General features: G+C 46.3%; 3 protein-coding genes across 5 annotated transcripts in view; 2 read left to right on the top strand and 1 right to left on the bottom strand.

Moving 5' to 3' along the window:
* The first annotated feature begins 30 nt into the window (after window positions 1-30).
* Window positions 31-4104, top strand: ccl20b (chemokine (C-C motif) ligand 20b). The gene is made up of 5 exons (XM_086020005.1): window positions 31-2209; window positions 2441-2732; window positions 2849-2951; window positions 3635-3709; window positions 3796-4104. The coding sequence occupies exons 2-5, from the start codon at window positions 2660-2662 to the stop codon at window positions 3860-3862; spliced, it is 318 nt and encodes a 105-aa protein (XP_085876131.1). The 5' UTR covers window positions 31-2209; window positions 2441-2659; the 3' UTR covers window positions 3863-4104.
* Window positions 4105-4456: 352 nt separating this feature from the next.
* On the bottom strand, window positions 4457-8793 carry tlr22 (toll-like receptor 22). Its single transcript, XM_086020001.1, has 4 exons — window positions 7881-8793; window positions 5225-7798; window positions 5035-5152; window positions 4457-4928 (listed from the first exon to the last, which is right to left on the bottom strand). Exons 2-4 carry the CDS (start codon window positions 7713-7715, stop codon window positions 4685-4687), a joined length of 2853 nt encoding a protein of 950 aa, XP_085876127.1. The 5' UTR covers window positions 7716-7798; window positions 7881-8793; the 3' UTR covers window positions 4457-4684.
* Window positions 8794-9484: 691 nt separating this feature from the next.
* cnksr2a (connector enhancer of kinase suppressor of Ras 2a) overlaps window positions 9485-20570 on the top strand; it is a 30556-nt gene continuing 19470 nt past the window's right edge. For all 3 annotated transcript variants that reach the window (XM_086020784.1, XM_086020783.1, XM_086020782.1), the window contains exons 1-12: window positions 9485-9653; window positions 10753-11010; window positions 14436-14599; window positions 15127-15329; window positions 17449-17536; window positions 17936-17977; window positions 18418-18537; window positions 18624-18683; window positions 18930-18998; window positions 19249-19395; window positions 20128-20240; window positions 20323-20471. In XM_086020784.1, coding sequence (XP_085876910.1) covers window positions 10947-11010; window positions 14436-14599; window positions 15127-15329; window positions 17449-17536; window positions 17936-17977; window positions 18418-18537; window positions 18624-18683; window positions 18930-18998; window positions 19249-19395; window positions 20128-20240; window positions 20323-20471 — 1219 coding nt within the window. In that variant the 5' untranslated portion in view covers window positions 9485-9653; window positions 10753-10946. The remainder of the gene's footprint in view (window positions 9654-10752; window positions 11011-14435; window positions 14600-15126; window positions 15330-17448; window positions 17537-17935; window positions 17978-18417; window positions 18538-18623; window positions 18684-18929; window positions 18999-19248; window positions 19396-20127; window positions 20241-20322; window positions 20472-20570) is intronic.

Genomic DNA, 20570 nt, shown 5'->3' with positions numbered 1-20570 from the left:
ACTCATTCAACTTTTGCTTGAGTAGAAGGAAAATCGGTGAAAATCTGCGTATTTATTTAGAATATTTTAGCTTTGACCAGCGTACCAAAATAGCAAAAAAGGACATTTTCAGTGAATGACGGTAGATAGGTTTGAAGCCTATTTTGATACAATAAGTGGAAAGTACAGATAAAGTACTGTAGGTCTTCAAAGTAAAAAGATTGACGTCCCTGAAAACTCAAGTTAAAGTATCAAATATTTCCACATGGTTGCCTGCTGCCACTGGACTTTGTCGTCTTTAATGCCGCCGATTTGCGCGAGGTTGCTCAAGCCGGTGCATTTGCTGTCACATGCGTATTATCAGAGCGCTTCCGACGACGGGGCCGGTGATTTAGATAAAGGAGGTGGCCTTGTTTACGATCTAAGTGCCTCGGCGACGTCACAAAACCTCAAACTTTCCTCAGATAAATCAAGCGGGAGATAAAAGAGGAAAATTTCCTTGACGTGCGCGGAGAGTTAATGTATACAACTTGGACATACATTGGGAAACGTCTGCAGAAAAACAAGTTATCGGTATTCATTTGAAGGTGAAGCACTATTGTTCATTTGATAAAGGATGGATGGAAAAACACCCTTGGACAAAATCAATTTTGTCGTATGACAGACAGAAAGCTGGTGTTTGAACAGGGGTGTGCAGACTTTTCATAACATCTGTAGTTGAGCAATTTTAGAAGCTTTTTTTTCTCCCGAGTTGAGCAGAATATTAGACCATCAAGCACTCTGCACAGTTTGCAGTCTTTAGGTTTGGGGAAACAACAAGATAATCATTCATCATTCTGCAAAAAAAGATGACTATTATCCACGATTTTTTTTTGAGCAACGTCTGAATTTCCACGTTCCTATTATATGATATTTAAAATTATATTAGAATTATATATCGTTATAGTCAGTTATTCAGCACAAAAGTTGTTTAAATGCAACTCCCTAATCTGAATAAAATGTTTACTCTTTGGACTATCCCAAACTAAAGACATGTCACGGTCCAACATAGCAAAATGTTATTATTGGAATAGATCCATAAAGGGCTGCCCTAGTTACACAGTAGGACATGAGAAATGTTTCATTTTGCTTCCTTTTTTTTGTGTTCTGCATATTCATCCTAAAAGGTTCAAACAATGGAAACAAAGAAACCTTGACACCGGATCCAAACGTGATGAGCTGCAAAAGACAAAGCTCAAGATGGAATTGACAAAGCGCAACTGATGCAATCGGCAACTTTTGGCGGTTGTCTCACCGACAAGGAAACTTGTCTGTCAAGGTCTGCCCTTGTCAGCGACGTGCATGCTGGTTCGATGTGGTAATGACTTACTAATTGCAACGACGCCTTCTTTTTTTTTATTTGTTTGGCTTGTCTCAGCCCTCTGACGTCCCCGCTCTAAAAATAGAATCCAATCGAAGCGCCGGGTCCACAGGACTGGTGATGACATGCGGTCATGATGCCGCTGGCAGAGTGACATCATGCCACCTTACCATGTCTGATGAGACATTTTTGTCAGCGGAACCTTTGCAATTAGAATGTAAATAAGGTTGCTGACAAAAAGACAAAGCTGTTGCTGAACTAATTAAAGTGGAATGGAATAAAGTGAAATTCCAACCGTTGAATGCAGAAAAAAAAAACAATGAAAAGAAGACTTCAACACTGGTTAATATGTCACTGTTTAACAGAGAAATATGTGCCCTAAGTGTGACACAATCGCTACGTTTTGCTCTCCGGTGGCTCATTTCTGGAATAAGTCATGAGAGAACAATAAAACTCCACGCGGTCAGGCTGGAGCTAATATTCAAACCCTGAACCACACAAATGTGAGGCCGACGTGCTTTCCACTCACCCACTGTGTTATTACTGTTAAAAATACAACAGAAACAATAACTAGTAATACTCATACGTCACTTAGCCCCCTGTGTACATTCAATTGACGTCAGAACTTTGGCCTGTTTTCCTGGCGCTTCTCCTCTTTTTCCTGCCTCTTCTTCTCCTGCTTTGAGAGAGGTTAGGTGGCGATGATCCGATTGAGGCTGGTCGCTCGTCAGGATTCTGTTGACCAGGAAGGATCCTGAGGACAACCATGCGGTATACTTTGCGGTATACTTCATTTCCTCAAAAGGACCCTCATGATGTTTTCTCCGTTGCAGCCCGGTCATCCTGAAAAAGGCATTCCTCCATTTCAAGGTTTCTTTTCTTTTTTTCTTGCCTGGTTGAGAGGTTTAGATGAGAGCATATTGTTGATTTGGATTCTTTTTGAGCCACTTTTGTGACTTGACTTGACGTATGACATCAGAGTGAAAAGGTTTATACGTCCAAAAACTACTGATACTATTAGAACCTCAGGGGCATTCCACTTTGGATGTTCCATTGTTTATCTCGATGTGATTTATTTTTTATTTTTTTTTTCCCCCGCAGGAGAAAGTGCAATCTGACACCCGCCCACCTAGCCTGGATGATTATACTCCCGGCTGGCTGCCATTACACAAGTGCCGGCCAGCACCCCGCCCCCTGGAGTGGGAAAGCCCGGCAAAGTGAGCGATCCTACTTAAACCTCCGAGGCGGCCGCTTTCCCTGACACATCTCCGCCGAACACCCTCAAGGCAACCAAAGGACGACACCTGCCAGATAAGAAGCATGGAAGGCCGCGCCGTCTATCTCCTCACTGCACTCGTCATCCTTGCCAGCCTCACGACTTCAACGCATTCAGGTGAGCTTTCTTCAATCACACTCACCTTGAAAACCACCAGCGACGTCTTCAAAGGTGTGCAATTGTAGCTTTGAACAAGGCACGTGCATGTGTTTGTTTTTTGTTTTTTTTTGCAGTCAGCTGCTGTTTGAAGTTCATCAAGCGGCAGGTGCGATGCCAACTGGTGTCAGGCTACACCTACCAGTCCATGGGCAAGTCCTGTGACATCAACGCCGTCATGTGAGTTGATTTCGAGAAACATGAGTGGGCCTTTACAAAGAGAATCATGCTGACTTAATAGCGGTAGGGAATCTCTGTCGCAAAAGGGTCAAAATATTTGAAAGTCTCGGGAATCCACGGCAAACTACAAACACTGTCATTTACATGTTCATGCAAGGGTGGTGACAGGATTACAGCAAGGGTGTCATTTCCAACTTCAGCTCTTGAAATATATCAACGCATTACTGATCAAATCAAATTGTTGGTTACTTTTGGACAAGGAAGCAATTTTCATGTCATAGTAGTTTCCCAAAGAAGCATGTGTGTAGATGTGTGTGTGTGTGTATATATATATATATATATATATATATATATATATATAAATATATTGCAGCGCACAAATGCTGCATTAATGGCTTACTGCCCTCCAATTGAGCAGATGTCATTTTGATGAGGAGAAGTGCAGAACACCCCCTGCTGACCGTGGAGAAGAACTACATTGTAATTTTAAAAAGTGGACGCTTCCCCCGCTGACAAGACTATAGTCTATAAAAGTGTCCTTTCTGAGGTTGTTTTGCTCATGACATGTTAGTTAATAGCAAAATCCAGACAAGTGAATACAGACATGTCTCTAAGTGGCCTACTCGAGTCCCCAAACCCTCCAGTGTGCTGATTCTCACGCTGGCTTTTCCGTTTTTTTTTAGCTTTCACCTCCCCGGAAGGTTTTTGTGCGCCAATCCCACTGCGATCTGGACCCAACGAGTGATGCGGTGTTTCGAGTGAGTATGACGCGTCGCGACACGGTCGTGTGCTTTTCTTGGAGTCATTTTTGTGTCTAATCAATATTTTTTTTGTGTGTGTGTAGCGAGCGCAGGAGGAGGAGTGCAGAGGCCCTCCAGCAACCTGGCAACAGCACAACAGCAGCAGCATAAACTCGGACAACTGCATTTGGTTTTTTCCTTCATCCATTTGTGCTTCACTACTTTTGATTTGAGCACAAATTTAAGCTCTGTTTTATAAACAGCCAGCGTAGTATTGTGAATACACAAACTTTGGGAGGTTCTCAAAATGTTCATGTGTTGTGGTTGACACTTAACGTACGACGTTCTCAATTGTCTTTCATGTTGTGTGGCTTTGGTTGCCTGTTAATTTATTAAAGAAGTTTGCTTTTTAATATGGCACGTGTCCGCATGGTTGAAGTCTTCAGTCAGTGCGATGACATGACAGAATCTCGCTGCTCGAATAACATAATGAGATTCCAACGTGTAATTATAATGGATACTGCCAGTGTGACTGCGGCGTAAGCACACTAAAGTGTGACAACAGAGACCAAATCATTTATAAAAATAGTCTTACCCCTCATACACGCTAATCAAAACAGACTTAAACTAATCAAAACAGACTTTTTAAAGCATTCCCTAGCAGTATAAGAAAGAACTAATATAATTTGAGTAATATCTTTTTAAAGTATTGCTTAGTTCACACTCTCGGTCGCGCAGTTCCCCGAATAAGAGGCGCAGTTTGCTTGCTTCAAGCTGTTTATTCTTCACACCAAGTGGAGTGTAATGCAAAACTGACACATAAAACAAAGAATAATTGCTCATTTGGACACCAAAATGTTCCACCAAACCACACATTAATAAAAGGTTTCTTGGTTAAGGGATAGAAATGTTCACTGTACAATATAAACATTCAACCACAATTAGCCTCTTGAATTTGCTGCCGCGTCCTCCATTACCTTCTCCTCATCATACTCATCGGCGTCTGTCCTCCACGGTGAGGAGTAACAGTTCCCCGCCGGCGTCGTCTGTGGACAGCAGAGCCTGCCGGAGCTTCTCCCAGAAGAGGTCGGTGCACGGGGCCGCCCGGGGCCAGCTCAGGAAGGAACGCTTCTTCACCAACTTCCTCATGCGGTAGTAAGGCGACAGCTCCCAGATGGGAATGTCCTCCAGGAAGACCAGGATGAGAACATCCTTGTGCTCATCAAACAAGCGGAAGCTGTCAGGACAGAGTGACGTGAATTTCTTTCCCGCCTTGAACTGTTTTTAACCCTGTACTGGTAAGGGTTGACAAAATCATCATAAATAAAATGTCGAATTATTACCCGGCCACCTGGATCTCTCTGGAGCACCAATCACTCTCCAGGTATTTGCGACTGATCACGCAGATGGTTTTTCTGCTGGCATAGATGGCGTCTGAGATATTTTCCATGATGGGCTTCCCTGTGGGGTGAATTAAATTAGTGCAACAGCGACATCCTCTGGAGTCAAAGTGATACTACAATGCAAGCCTACCTGGCTCAAAGTCTCGGTGGTGCAAGCACAACCTGAAGCCCTGCTCTTCCTCGAGTTTGGGCAGCAGCTCCCTGAAGACCCAGTCCTCATCGTGGGCGTTGAAAGAGACAAAGGCGTCATAGAGACACTCAGGCTGCCTGTCCCTGTATTTCCGCTCATACAGCAGAGCCAGGAAGAGGTGATAGGCGTAGGCCATCTGCCATCGCAGGAAGTGATAGCTGAAAGTGACCAGCTGAAACAGGAAAATGGCGCACGAGCTGCAGATGAAGTAGATGAACCCCACGTCCACGGAGCAGGATCGCATGTCAAGATCCAGCAGCTTCATGCCTTTAAGGTTTAGGGGGTAGTTGCATACAAAGTTGTAGGCGTCATATACTTGGGTTCGGGTTTTGTTCAACCACTGAAGGAACCAGGAGTTGTCGCATTCACATAAGAAACTGTTCCCTTGAAGATCCAAGTACATCAGGGATGGAAGGGAGGCCATTTGTTCCTTGGTGATGACTGAATACTGGTTCCTTCGGGCTTGGAGGAACTTCAGTTCGGTCAGGTTGGCCTCCTTCAGGAAATCTAGCGACTGAAGAGAGGTTCTTGAAATGTAGAGGCTCTGGAGGTTCTTGATGGGGTCAAACAATCGGGGAGAGATATCTGTGAGCTCATTTGCGCTGATGTCAAGCTTCTGAAGGGAAGGTGTGTGCTTGAACGTGTCTTGGTGCAAGGAGCCGAGTCGGACGTTCCTCGTATCAAAAATGAGAAGGTTGGTCAAACCTTGCAGGAAGTTGCGAGGCAGCAGGGACATCCCTCTGCTGTGTTGTCCCGCCATGGCCAGGGTCTCCAGGCGGGTAAGCCGAGAGAACGGCGCCACGGGCAATGCTGAACTGCTCCTGTACAAGATGCGATTGTCCAATAAACTCAACCTTCTTAAATTAATCAGATCGCCAAACACACCCGCGGTTATGTCCGTCTCTTGGATCTCGTTGGATTGCAGCAGAATGTCGGTGAGCATCGTCAGGCCGATAAAAGAACCGATTTCAAGCTTTCGGAGTTGATTCCTTTGCATTGATAAGTTCTGGAGGGAGCGCAGGCCCTCAAATGCTCCCTTCTCGATTGTGCTGATACGATTCTTATCCAGTTTCAGCTGTCTAAGATTTGGCAAGTAGCTTTTAAAAGCGCTGTTCAATTGAGCGATTCGGTTGGTCTGCAATTTGAGGACCTGAAGGTTGGTCAGGTCTTTGAAGACGCACAGCTTGATGGTCGATATGTAGTTCTGATAAAGGCCGAGCACTCTGAGTTTGCCGAGATCCGCAAAGTCTTCACAACTGAGTGAGCTGATGTTGTTAAAGCTCAGATCCAGTTCTTGGAGTCTGGTCAGATTCCTAACAGCAGGTGGGACCAGCGAGAGCCTGTTCTGGCTGAGAGTCAAGCTCTTCAGACCTTGAAATGCTCGGAAGGAGTCGTTGAAAACGTTTTTCATGTGATTGTCAGCTAAATCCAACTCTGTGACTGAGGGGCACGCCCGAAGCAGTCGGGAATCCACCAGCCGAAGGTTGTTGCGTCGGAGTTGCAACCGAGTCAGTGTTGGGATGGTGCAGGACATGTTGAGCAGTTCTCTCAGGTCGCATTTCATTGCGTTCATTCGTAGAGTGCTCAGCGAGAAGTTGACACTCTGAAAAAGCGCTCCGGCGTCTTTCCGCGCCAAGTGGAGCCCGCCGATATCGAGCGTGGTCAGGCGGCTGAGGTCCGCTTGTTCGCCCATCTCCCAAGACAACTTGCGCTTTCTCGGAGAACCACCGATGTTCAGCCAAGTGAGGTTTTGGAAAACGTCTGCGCCAATTGCGAAGACGTCGATGTGATTTTGAGACAGATCGAGGTATGCAAGGCCCACTGTGCTGTTGGTCAGGTCCCACGACCGGAAAATGGTTACGTCGATTTTTTTGATGAACAGATACTGCAGATTTGGTAGATGTTGTATTGCGTCGTGAACCGTTGTCAAGTGCTGCAGTTTGTTGAATGACAGGTCCAAGAGTGTCAAATTTGTCAGGGGCTTAAAGGAGGAAGGAGCCACGGTTTTTATGACATTGCTCGATAGTCTTAGCTCAGTCAGGTTGCTCAAACCGTCAAAAACATCTCCCAGGTGTGCCAGACGGTTATTATTCAGATTTAACTTTCGGAGTGAGCGCAGGCTGGTGAAGGCACCTTTTTCTATCTGTGAAACGTTGTTGCGCTTCAGTTCTAACTGCACCAGGACCGTGTGATTGATGAAATCACCTGCTCGGATCTTGGATATTTTGTTCACACCCAAGTCAAAGGTCTTCATCGATGCCGGGATGTCCCGTGGGACGGCTCGTAGTTTCATGCCCGAACAAATGGCGTTGTCGTTGCTTATTCGACAGTCCTTCAGGATGAATCCAGCGCAACAGTTTGTGGTCAGAGAGAAAACAAAACAAAAGCTGAACCATGAGGACGGTCCATTTCGAAACTCATCATCAGCCATCGCGGAAGAATCCAGTCTTAGTCTTTGTTCAAATCAAGTCCATTTGGGGAGTGACATATTTTGAGATACGGTTGAAAAGTCACCTGCAAATCAAAGAATATAAACAAATAAGCTTAAGGAGAGAAGGAAGACATGACAGGTCATCACGGGTCTCTTCATACTTACCAAGAAGCATCTGCTACTTGATTGTCTGACAGAAATGACCTGCTGCGGGACCCGGCTAGAAAGGCTTGTAAAAGTTTGTTTCCCTGTGTGAGAGTCATGTTCGCTGAAGCACGAGTGAGGAAATGAGAGTGCGCATCAGGGCCGTTTCTTCACAAATGAATCAGGCGGACCAAGAAGTAAGAATGCCCAAGTTTACTTTCACTTTTCATGACAGGAGCCTATAGAACGTCAATGTAATCACCTGTTTTCTTTCGGTTGTGAGTCATTTTGAGGATTACAGTTTATAGCTAAAGGAAAATCGGAATATTCACCACCTGAAGAGATGTTAACAGGAAATAATAATCCAAATTGTTCTTAATATAGAAATTAGGTGGGAATCATTTTAGTTGTTATGTATTGTGTCCGTAATAATGCGAATTTGGCCTTTGCAATTGAACAAATAAAAATAAATGAACTTTTGCACGATATTCTAATCTATGCCATGAACTTTTGCACGATATTCTGATTTATGCTATAACCGATACTTAAAAAAGATCTGTGTGTTTTTGTTAATTAAATTGTTTAAAATTGCTGTTACTCTCATTGTTCTTTTTGCAATTCACGTGTTAAGATAAAGTTGCTGAATCATTGCAAACATGATTGATAGTACTTGCATTTATAGTCATTTGTACTATGATTTACAAGGGAAAGCAACAAATGTAACGAAATAAAACAAACATTTTAGATGCAACTTTGTCAATTTTTTATGTGAGACGCGTTTGCAGGGGGAAATGTACAGTATTGCACATTCTGTAATTTTTCTTGCCAATCCTGAAAATAAGAGGAAGTTGTTCTCCGTAGTGTTAGTTTCCATAGCAACTGGAAATAAAACAAGAACCGTAAACGTTTTACTCACATCCAGCTCTAGTGTCGGTTTGGGTCTACGTGTGGGAAAAGGCCTTTGAAGTTAATAATCCCCTTTCACTTCACTTGAAGCATCAAAGGATCTTTTATGCCACTTCAACAAGGATTGTTTAAAAGAAGAAGGAGAAAAGAGAAGCGCAAATCTACAGGAAGTCACGTGAAGTAAGCGTAAACCCTTGAAAAATCACCAAGTGTGTTTTGTTGCACAACTTTGCGATACTTACGAATGTTATTGCACAAATCGTCTTCATATTAAACTCAAGACTGACTGCTTTATTGTTTGTATGGCTTAATATTAGCTGTTGGGGCAGCACATGAGGCTAATGATGAGCGCCCCCTTCACAGTTTGGAAGTTCGAATATCATCTCATGATGGTCGCAGCAGGATGAAGTCTGTCATCTCCAAAAACATTTTGTGTGGCAATGTCTGGAAAAACTAATCGGGAGAAGCTTCACCATTCATCAAGCCCCAGAAATAAGAACTGAGTTTAGGCCTGGAAAAGTATAAAAATGAAGACAGGACGACTCTGGTGAGGTCAATTCGTGGCAGGCGTGGCGCAGCTATCGAAAGTAAGATGCCACCACATTTGAAATGTTAGTCACTCAAAGTTCATTTGATAATGTCCGTTTCAATACTATCGTCACGGTTTTGCTTTGTTGGTGCTTTCAGCTCCTGTGGGAGTAGTGGGCGTGTCGTTTAGCTGCACACCTGTTTCGAGTTATAAACACTGGACTATGCAAGGACTGCCAGACTGCCAACAACCTGTCGGATTATTCGGCTTGCTCACGACTCTGTCCACAAGTGTTTGGATTTTCTAGCCGTTCCATGCTCATTCCCGTTTTTCTCTCGCCAAGTTTTTTCTATGTTCATGTAAGTAGTGTTTCTGGTTTCTCGATATATTCTCTTGTCCTTTAGTGACAAGCAATTTCCGTGTGTCTTCCCTTGCCTTTTGCATCCGCTTTTGATTTCATCTGGTTTTTCCTGGTTGATGTTAACCAGCGTTCTGATTTGCACTTTGTCAGTATTGCGCCGTTTTATTTGTATGAATAAATATTTTGGTCAGTTCTCATCCGAGTCTGCGCTTGTAGAATCCCCTTCAGTCTGGAGTACTCCGGACTTACTCCTGAAACTATTGCTCACTTAAAAAGTGGCTTACTTCAAACAAAAGGTAATGCCACAAAATCAAAGCTACATTTCACAATTTTTTTTATTTGAAACCCAAATGTCTCAGGTGGTCAACATAAAGATATTGACTTTGCTGTTCCAATACATCTGGAGGGGGCTGTCGGTGAATTTGTGTAGGGCAAAACATGAATGGGCATGGTTTAAATCCATGGGGAACCACACCTGTTTCACCTTTTATTTGCACACTATATTACTTTGGCATCTTGGCGCCAAAGAACAGCTGAGGAGCATCCTTTAGGCAAAAGTAGCGCTTTGCCACCATCTTAGGGCATCATTATAAACCTTTATGGTTGGGGGCTTAGTCTGCGTTTGCAGCCAATGTTTATTACTCATTAGGCCGTGTACGCAAGCACAAAAGGGGTCTTTAAAAACACCTTGATGAGAGTTCCCAGTGGGCAAGGGGAGTGGGCGAGTTTCACCACTGAAGCAACTCCCCTCTGCAGCCTGGAGGGAGGCAATAAAGCTGTTGAGGATTCATTACGGTTCCCACACAAGAAGGGGGGGTTCCCCTGCCACACACACACACACACCCACACACCCCGAGTACTTCTGGAGGATGACATCTTCCCTCCATCCGATCTGCACCACGGTACGTTGCCTCATAGTCATCACGTACGTGCGCGCGTAACCACCCACGGGGCGCGTGCGCTGCTTAATCGAGAAAAAGAGAGAGTCAGCGAGAGAACGCGCGTGTGTGCGCCTCATCCATCCCGGTCGAAGGCAAGGAGGCGCGCACACCTCCACACAGACACACACGCCTCACGTCACCGTCTCCCGTTGCCAGGAACCGAGCCGGAGCAGCCACGATGCGGGCGCGAAGATTGTCGTGAGAGGCAAACCGCAGCTCAGGAATGTCGCGGAGCGTCACCGGACGTCGGCAGCCCAACGCCGCCCCGCTGCGCTAACGGGAGCGGAGGAGGGGGCGGGTGGTTGGTGGTGGTGGTGGTGGTGGGGTGTTGAAGGAGCAAAGTTTAGCCCATGGCGCTGGTGATGGAGCCGGTCAGCAAGTGGACGGCGAGCCAGGTGGTGGACTGGATGAAAGGTGCGTGAGAGGCCAGGAGGACGATGAGAAATCGTCTTTTGCGTCATCTTTTCAGACGAGTCACGATTCATTTACGGAGTGTCACAATAGTGCGTGTTTTCACCGTGTGGGGGTTTCTGCAAGTCAATATGACTGTATTTGTATTTGGGGATTTACGTTGTCTGTAGTTTAGAATTCAAACTATGGCAATCCTTTTTATGCAATATTTATAATGCAATTTCATTTTCACAGTCATTAGTTCCCACTTGACAGCGGTTGCATAATTTGACTACTTACCATATATCAACATGATGTCATGGTGACAGCAGTGATCGACCGAAGAACGCTTGACTTTTTGGTAGCGGCTTTCCTTTCGCGAGAGACCAAAGCTCGCTTTCCTCCCATTTCGCAGCAGATGACAGCTTGCGGCCGTGCATAATTCAGCCGCCCGCACCCGCAGGCGTGCATGCGAACACTGCCAAACTATTTTCCCGTTTGGTCAAGTGGACTTGTTGCTGCAGACAACAGGGAGAGAACAATGTCTATTCGAGCGGGAAATAATTTTTCGATCACGTGCAGTTCATACAAGAGTTGAATAATGCATGTTGAATTCGTCGCTGTCTAAGTGTTAACCCTCAGGCCCTGTTTGCTTTTGGTTCCCACTGGTCCCGTAACTGACATGAGCTGGAATTTGGAAGATTTTTGTGCTTTTTTTTTGTGCTTTTTTACTAAACGTTTTCAACAAACATAAGATTGTATAGTATTTATATAGTTTCTGTGCTGTACTACCTTTATAAAATGTTATTACAATCTTTCTACAGAGGCAGTTTTCCATTTCCTAAATTTAAATGCAATTTTTTTTGCCACTTAAATCCCATCATTTATTTTATCCACTGAAGTACAGCAAGCCAAGTCAAGCATTTTCAATGGGTGAGTCTAATTGCATTATCCAATCTAGTAAATAACGTGGATTAAAAAAAAAAAGTCAAAATGCCACACTGTGGCAATGAAAAATTCCAACTTAGTTATAAGATTGTCAAAGTTTTATGGGGGGGGGGGGGTTCTTGGGTGGCGATTCCAACTTTTATAACTATTCACGTAATGTTGCGCCTAATAGAAACCAAAAATGTAATTGTAATAATACTCATTTTCATTCATGCAGTAATGTCAAAGTAGAAAGAACCAATTGTTTTTTTATGTACATCACGTGTGTACTATACACAATTTAAAATGATACATCGTACATACATTCATTGCATATAATTTTACCCACACCATGGCTTGTGGACCCCCGGGCATCCCAGTTTGAGAACCACTGACCTACATATGAAAAAAAAATAAAAATGACTAATTAGGCTGAATATTGATTAGTTTCTTGTATAAAAATCAGGTCAAGGATGTCTCATTCAGTGACGCGCAAACACAAATCGTGACCGAGAGGTTACCGGTTGGTCGTGCATATGGCGTGTGTTGATTTGTGTGTGTGTGTGTGTGTGTGTGTGTGTGTGCTGGGCATGTGGGCGGATGGCGAGTTGTCGGTCTCGGAGCGTCTGTGCTCAACAGCTGACAAGAGGGACGGCTGCCCACCCGCCCCCAACGCAACAACGGTTCCAGGCATTGTTGATTTGGCAACAGCGTCCGTATTAGATATGTTGCTTTGGCGCCATTTTCTGGCCATATGTTGAAATGATGGGAGGAGCTAAGTTTAGCCTGGGTCGTTCCGGCACATGAAAGTATGAATATTGGCAATGTAACATCCTTCTGCACTGAGTCCCAACACATGACAACAGAACCAGAACGGCAAGGCCAGATGTTGTTGTCCACCTCTTAAACATTCAAGGAGTCACTGCGGGACCTCGTGTGTGTGTGCGCGTGTGAGTGCCGGACCAGTCAAGGGTGTGCGTGCGTGTGTGGGAGTTTGGCTCGCCTGCTCTTGTGGAAAGTGTGCATCTGTGGGAGTGGAGTGCGTGAGTCAGCTATGAATCATGTCTTTTTCGGTGGCACTCGAGCACATGCACGCGTGCGTATCGTTGCGCCGCACGCGAATATTAGGCCTTCGTCTTAATTGCGTCCAATCTCCGGCGATACGCACGGAGCGGCAACACAAACGGAGCGCTGAACATTACACGTCGATTATTTCGCGCTCTGTGGGAACGCCGAACAACGCTTGTGTGCAGAAGTTGCTCTTAATTATGCAGCATCTCTTCCAGCGGAGCTCAGTGCTGCCAGGCATCTTGTGTGGCAGGCTTCAGTACTACATGTAGGTGTGCACGCTCATCTCTCATTATGTAGACAAGCTAGTAGGTAAGACTGCATTGTTTTGGAAAATCCGTCGCGCTCCTAGCGTGGGCGTTTTTGCACTCAGCGACGCCACTCACAATTTGCCTCATCGCCATTGCTGGGCATTGGCGCTTCTGCGTTCCGACAGCGATCACGAGGCCGACTTTGGCCGCCGAGTGCATCTTCAAATCACCCCCCGCCACTACTCCTTCTGCTCGTGAGCCTCTTTCAGCAGCAGAGTAACACTCTGGCCGTGAGAGCCCACATTGTTTTAATCGGCTTCACGTCTACTGGGAGGCGCTATTAACACTCAATAAAACAGGCGCTGGGAGTGCATTAAAAATAGCTGAGGAGTGGGGGGGGGGCGGGGGACGGGGGTAGAGCAACTTTGCATAAGCAACATATCACATTTGTTTGATTCCAATGATGCCAATTAGTTTTTTATTTTTATTTTTTCTAAATTTCGGAGCAGTTAGTGAAGAATCAAACTAATTTTTTTTTTTTTTTTTTTTCATATGGTCTCTCTATATTGCATTTAAGTCTGGAACTTGATGAATGGATGGGGAACACTGTATTTCCATTTACGATGCAGTTGTGGATGGGGACGCAAGTCAGTGTGTGTTGCTGCACGTGTGTGCTTGCAATTTAACAGCTGCTTTAGGAACTTTCTTCTTTGTCTTTGCAGCTGGAGGGGGTTCTGACAGATGAGTTTGTTGGGGAGCTCGGAGCAGCAAGGGAAATCAATGCTCAGTGAAGGGGTGTGTGCGTGTGTGTGTGCGCGCATGCCCTCCAGCAGGTGTGTTTGTTTGGAGGTCAGAGGCCGGATACGTTCATTGTTTCGGCAGTCGGGCGCAGCCCCGTGAGCAAAGTTTCCAGCCACATAGCTTGGCCTTGCAGACTGCTAGCTTCATGCTAACGCTGAGTAGCATCGATATTGCGATGCTATCTGTCTATTAGCAACACATTGAGCACAACTATTACCGGAGCACATGTAGAAAGACAATAGAACAATAGTCACCGCAATATATTCTTTATCTCCTGCAAAGAATGACTAATATTAGTGCTGAACTGATGAGCTGAGAGGAGACGGGATGTCTTAATGAGCAGTAAATGAACCAAAAAAAAAAAAACGTTGTTTTGATTGCCTTGCAATGTGTGTGTTGCAGGCTTGGATGACTGCCTGCAGCAGTATGTGTGCGTGTTTGAGCGTGGCGGCGTGTGCGGCGAGAGGCTGTTGAGGATCAGCCACGCCGAGCTGGAGGACCTGGGAGTGTCCCGCATCGGACACCAGGAGCTCATACTGGAGGCCGTGGACCTGCTCTGTGCACTGGTAGGGTGTCGAAGGCACACACAGGTCAAACTTGAAGGCTCGAGGGACACATTTGGTGTTTGAGCAGTTTTAGGTGTCGTCATGGTAACAAAAGCTGGAATCACCATTCACCCAGCAGTATGGAATGAGGATCGGTTCCCTTGCATAAAAATGGGTTCAATTTCAGATTTTTCTTGAAGCCTGAGAACTGCACTGTAAAAAAAAAAAAAAAAAAAATGTTGGGTGAACTCAAAATTTTTGCAATTCAACTAAATATTTTCATTTTGCCGTTGTATGAAGTGGCTTTCCTCCATTTCACAATAAGGAAGTAAATTTACAGAATTGTGCCCCAACTAAAAACAACTCTGCAAATTGTTTTGGAGCAAACAACTTGCTTCCTTATAAATGTCAATCATTTATATTTTAAAGTTGGCCCCATCACTTTTTGCCCCCAATAATACAAGTTTGATTGTTTTTTTTTTTATTGTGAGGGATTTTTCTTTTTAATCGGACAGTTGTAGTGCAAATAAACATTGTGCATTGCGCAGAACTCGGGCCTGGAGACGGAGAGCGTCAGGACGCTGGCCCACAAGCTGGGAGCCTCGGCCAAAAACTTGCAGAACTTCATTTCGGGCCGCCGCCGCAGCAGCCAATCGGAGAGCAGGACGTCACGGCGACTCCCCAACGACCTGCTCACCTCCGTGGTCGACCTCATCACCGCCGCCAAGAGCCTGCTGGCCTGGTTGGACAGGTGAGAGCTACCTCAGATGTCTGACGCCGGGGCGCATGTTGGATTCCCGGTCCCAAGCGTGGATGAAAATGTGCGGCTGGGTCAGGAAAAGCATCAACAAAATCCTGCGAGAGGTCTCGCCAAATAGGGGCCCAGTGTGCTCGCTTCAAGCTGTTTATCACACCCAGTTGAAGCCGTCTATCGAATTGACACATCATACAAGAGAAAATGAAGTCTTGTATATTGAAACGGACAAATGTTCAATCGGCGTCGCTCTGTTTCCGTCATGGCCGATCACATTCTTTCTCCGAATTGATTTATCACCACCATCCCTCCCTCTCTTCATTTCATCAGGACTCCGCGCAACAACAGACACAAAGCAAAAGGTCTCCAAATGCCACGCGCCCACTTGTGTCCTCACCCCCCCCCCCCACACAGTGACAAGCACACCCACATCTGCACGCACTGACACACGCTTACACAAGCGTGCAGGCGGCCGCCCACGTAACAATGATGCAACCGTAAAGCGGCCGCGGGGAATCGAGGCAGGCCGCTCTTCATTAGCGAGACGGCTTTGGCGTTGGCGCCCGGCCGACGCTTTGATGCGACGCCAACGTGGGCGTCTCAGTCAATCGCTGACCGTACGCGGGCGCCGCTCGCACTCATCGTTCCCAGGCTGGTGCGTCACGCCGTCGTCCAACTGACGCAACGGGCACGCGGCAAAAAAAACAACGAAAAAAAAAACAAACTTTTCCGCATCTGCCAGGGGGAGAAAAATCACACCTCGTCAATTTGCTCTTCGTGTGCAGATTTGCAAGCACCTGCCCATGAATTATTAACACGCGAGCGGCCTCAGCGCGTAGGAAGACTCGCCGCCGTATTGCAGAGCCGCTCGCTGACAATTATCGCTGCTAATGCAATTTTCATGGGGAAATAGCTCATCTGCGCCAAGTGAATTAACTTGAGTGTTGAAGGCGGGGCTTTGAAATAAAGGTAGTGAGGTTGTGGGCTGTTGCCGTGGCAACGAGGCTTGAAAGACACCTCATCCATTCATGTAAAATAGCCTTAGCGGGAAGCAATCGAATCGAGTCCAATAAGAAGCTGCACGGCAAGACAACTGTTGTGGTTTGTCATTCTTGGGGCCTGAGCAGCAGGCAGGCAGTGCTCGGGAATCGCCGTTGATTATTAGGCTAAGGCTGAGATTTTTGGAGCGATTCAAACTGTTCATATTATCCCGACCGCAAAATTTGGTCAAATTTCCAATTAAAAGCCAAAAATCAAGCTCTTTTCCCATAAGTTCGATATTTTTCGACCAATTCAAACCGCCCCAACTTTAAACTGTTCAGCTTCTTTCACGGCAATTTTTCTTTCAGAATTTCAAAATAAAGCCCCAAAATATTTTTTGGGGGGGCCGGATATGAGAAGTGACAAAATGACCGCCCCCAGAGATGGCTAAACACGGCTGGATTTTGCTGCTTAACTCATGTTTCACATTAATCGTATTGCCTTGTTTCAACTAGTGGGCCTGCATAGAACATATTCTTGAAAAAAAAAAAATATGTTTGGGTTGACCTCCACTTTAAGTACGTAGCATGCCGTGCACACTTTTTGATGCGCGTTTCGAGTATTTTCCGTTCATGGCTGCTTGTGTTGAGCATTGGTTGAAAAGCCGACTTTTGGCGGTGCGACGCTTGGCCACCAGGCTGCGTCGCCTTAGGCCCTGCGTGTATATATAGCACGCGCACAACCTCAATGGCGACGACCCACATGGCACACGCGCCGGCAGACTTGACGAGTGCCGCGGTCCAACTTGAAAATCTGGGTCTTCAGATTAGCCAAGTGTGTCTCTGCCCTTGTTTGAGTCTTTCACATGCTTTTAACCGCGTCATGGTTTCGTTTTGGTTTTCATTACCCATTGTTGTCACTACCGCACTTGAACTTGTTGAGCGTTCAAAAACTGCGTGTTATCTTGAATTTTTTAGGCCTTTTTTTTTTTTTTTTTTTACTGGCTCTCATTATTAGACTGGAGGTGTACCTAATCAGGTGTCCCGTGAGTGTTTATTGCGCTTTTTATGTCCTGCGTCCACATGTCCAAAGGCGGCAGGAACGTTTTTCAAGCGCATGATCTGCTTCTCTGCAGGTCTCCTTTCGCTGCGGTGGCAGACTACTCCGTGACCCGTAACAACGTCATCCAGCTCTGCCTGGAGCTCACCACCATTGTGCAGCAGGTTAGTCTAATTGTTTGTGTGTATGTGTGCTATGCGATTTGATGTCTTCAAGCATCTTTTCTCCCTCAAGGGGGGTGAAAGGCTTTGCTTAAACAAGCTTGGTGATTAATCGTTGGGATGACCCTTGACCCCGTGTGTCACGCTCAAAAGTTGTTTGAGCCACATCGCTCACAGTTAAACGAAACCTCTGTACGAATGTCTTTTTTCGCCGATTGTTTGCTGGTAGTCTGTCTTTGAGGATTGACGGGCTTATGAATAAAAGAGCAAGCTGTCTGCGAGGGCCTTTTCGTGGGAGTGTTTTTATTTGGCGGCGCGCAGGTGAGGGGTTCACTAAACGGAGGAAGGCGCAGACGGCAAGGTGGTGCGCCGTTGCTGACATTCTGCTTGTGTGCCCCTCAGGACTGTACGGTGTTTGAGACGGAGAATAAAATCCTGCATGTGGTGAGTCGGCCGTCCTCGGCCAGCTGTGGCTTGTTCGCACCGGCGTCAGTAAACACTGAAAACATGAGTTCGGGAAAAAAAAAAAAAAAATCTGTTGTTTTCGTGCCAACACAAGAATCTTTTTCTCTCGTTTCAAGTGATGCGGTCATGCATTTTGCAACTAGAGACGATGCCGTCTGAGGTTAATACTTAATGCATGCAGTATTTTGAATTTTTAAACTATTTCAACACCTTGAAGTACCAGGAGTCAATCAAAGATTAAAAGGATAACAGGTTTACCTCAATGAAGCACATTTATCCATTGTTGTGAGACACAATTTTATGCTTTTAAGCACTTTGTCCAATGCAAATGCAAGCAAAAATTCAACAAGCTCAAGCGGTGAACTATCAAGCGAGCTTAAGCGTACTCACCTGTGTTTTTTTTTTCTTCTGTGCTCTAGTGCAAGACTCTGTCCGAGGTGTGCGAGCACATCGTGTGCGTGTCGTCGGACCCGCTGGTGTCTCAGTCGGCCCACCTGGAGCTGGTCCACCTCACTAACGTCAAGGCCTCCGATGGCCTGGTAAACGCGACACTTCAATTCAGCATGAGAAATTACAACAATTTTCAACACAACGACATTCTAATCCAACAAAATGCGTCGGCCAGGGAATGTACATCAAGTCGACCTACGACGGCCTCCACGTGATCACGGGGACGACGGAAGGGGTGAGAAGCTCTTTGTAGCATCGATAAAAGAACAGAGCAAAGTGTGCCTCTGGCCGCCCGCCAGATGTTGAAGGATGTGCTAACCTGCCTGTTTCCAAGAATATCTGCAAGCTGACATCATATCGGGTTGCACGGCGATGACATTGGAGCGCGCCGTGCAGCGCCGTTCACCTTCTCGGTCATCGATGCGCCCGGTTGTCGACTGACACGTGTCGTATTTCTGCGTCTCCTTGTTGGGGCTTGTAGTCTCCGGCCGACCGCTGCAAGAAGATCCACGCGGGGGATGAGGTCATTCAAGTCAATCACCAGACTGTGGTGGGTTGGTGCGACGCTCGAACGCATTGGTGTGTCTGGAGTTGCTGTGGAGTGGCAACATAAAAAAACGAAGAAAAAAAAAGAATCTGTGTTATTACAATGTGGAGGGATTGAGGGGACACCGCTATTGAATTTCATTAGCTTGTGCAAGTGTAGCCAGTGAGGGTATGTAGTCAAATTGAGGGCGGGTTACATAAGAAACGTCTCTAGTCTCACGACTCGCAATGTGTTCCTCACCCGCCGCGCGCAGGTGGGCTGGCAGCTGCGCAACCTGGTGGGCTCTCTGCGGGCCGACAAGGGCGTGGTGTCCCTCACCCTGAAGAAGCGGCCGCAGAGCACGCTCAGCTCGGCGCCGGCCCTGCTCAAAAACATGCGCTGGAAGCCGCTGGCCCTGCAGGTAGGACGCACGTGCGCTCGCTACCTTTTTATGGACTTGATGAAAAATGACGCCTTGCCCCACTTTGCTCCCCCGCGGGCCTCAGCTGAAGCGTGTAATTAGGTCAGAGCGCTGGTTTTGTTTGCCCAATGAATCACACCGGAGGGAATGACAGATAAGCGACTGTCCGTTGACATTTGCAGTATTGTCATCAATTAGCACATGCGAATTCGTAATAGACTCGGACGACGCACGCAAACAACGGTGCTCTCTGTCAGACTGTTGCTTTAAGATCCTTAATGTCTTAAATTCATGATATTGTCCTTGATTGCTATGTGAGCTTATACACACACCTTGCCCGACGTTGTTTATGCGGTGTTTACAGCGTCGGTAAATCCGGGCCGTGAACCTGCCGAGTGGAATGTTTTCACTGCCCATAAAAGTGACGCTGAGAAGCCATTTAAAGAGGACTCCAACTGCAAAGCTGGAATAAAGTAGTCCAGGTTTTGTTAGGAGATAAAAGTCGAGGAATTTACACAGCCAAAATGAAACGTTCAATCAGCAGGCAACGTTGTTCCACTTCAGTCCTGTAGGCGGCAGTTATGTGTATGACGTTGTGTGAACGTACAGCAAAATGTCGAGGCTGTTTTGCTCGACCCAGGTACCAGCCTTCTGGAAATCGTCGTCTTGCCTCAGCGGTCCTTAAAACATCCTTTTCAGTACTTTACGATTTGTTATTTGCCCATTTTCCAGCCAACCAGAAGCCCGGGCAGCAGCTCGGCCACGCCTTCGGGCACCCCCACCAAGACCTCCGCCCTCCAGGACCTTTACATTCCGCCTCCACCCATGGAGCCATACACACCCAGGTCTGCCAAGGAAGACTTTGAACAACGATTATTTAAAAAAAAAAATCTAAATCATGAAAAAGCCACTTAATTGCCGGCGCAGAGACGAGCCGGTCACCTTGTCCGGAGACGAGGCGTCCCGGGGCCACGGCGGCGTAGCCAAGCGATCCGAGTCGCCCAACTCCTTCCTGGATCAAGAATCCCGGCGGCGAGACGAGGACGAGCCGGTTTACTGCACCACGCCAACATACGGTAAGCGCTCGCGAGTCGTATCGGATTGGTGTCGTGCGTCATTCTCCTGAAATGAGGCACTCGGCAAAAACAATCGCAAGGTTGCGAACGCTGGATGAG

This window comes from Filicampus tigris, chromosome 21, assembly GCF_054856515.1.
Source record: "Filicampus tigris isolate MCC_2025a chromosome 21, RoL_Ftig_1.0, whole genome shotgun sequence".
NCBI lineage: Eukaryota > Metazoa > Chordata > Actinopteri > Syngnathiformes > Syngnathidae > Filicampus > Filicampus tigris.
This window is presented reverse-complemented; position numbering and strand designations above follow the sequence as displayed.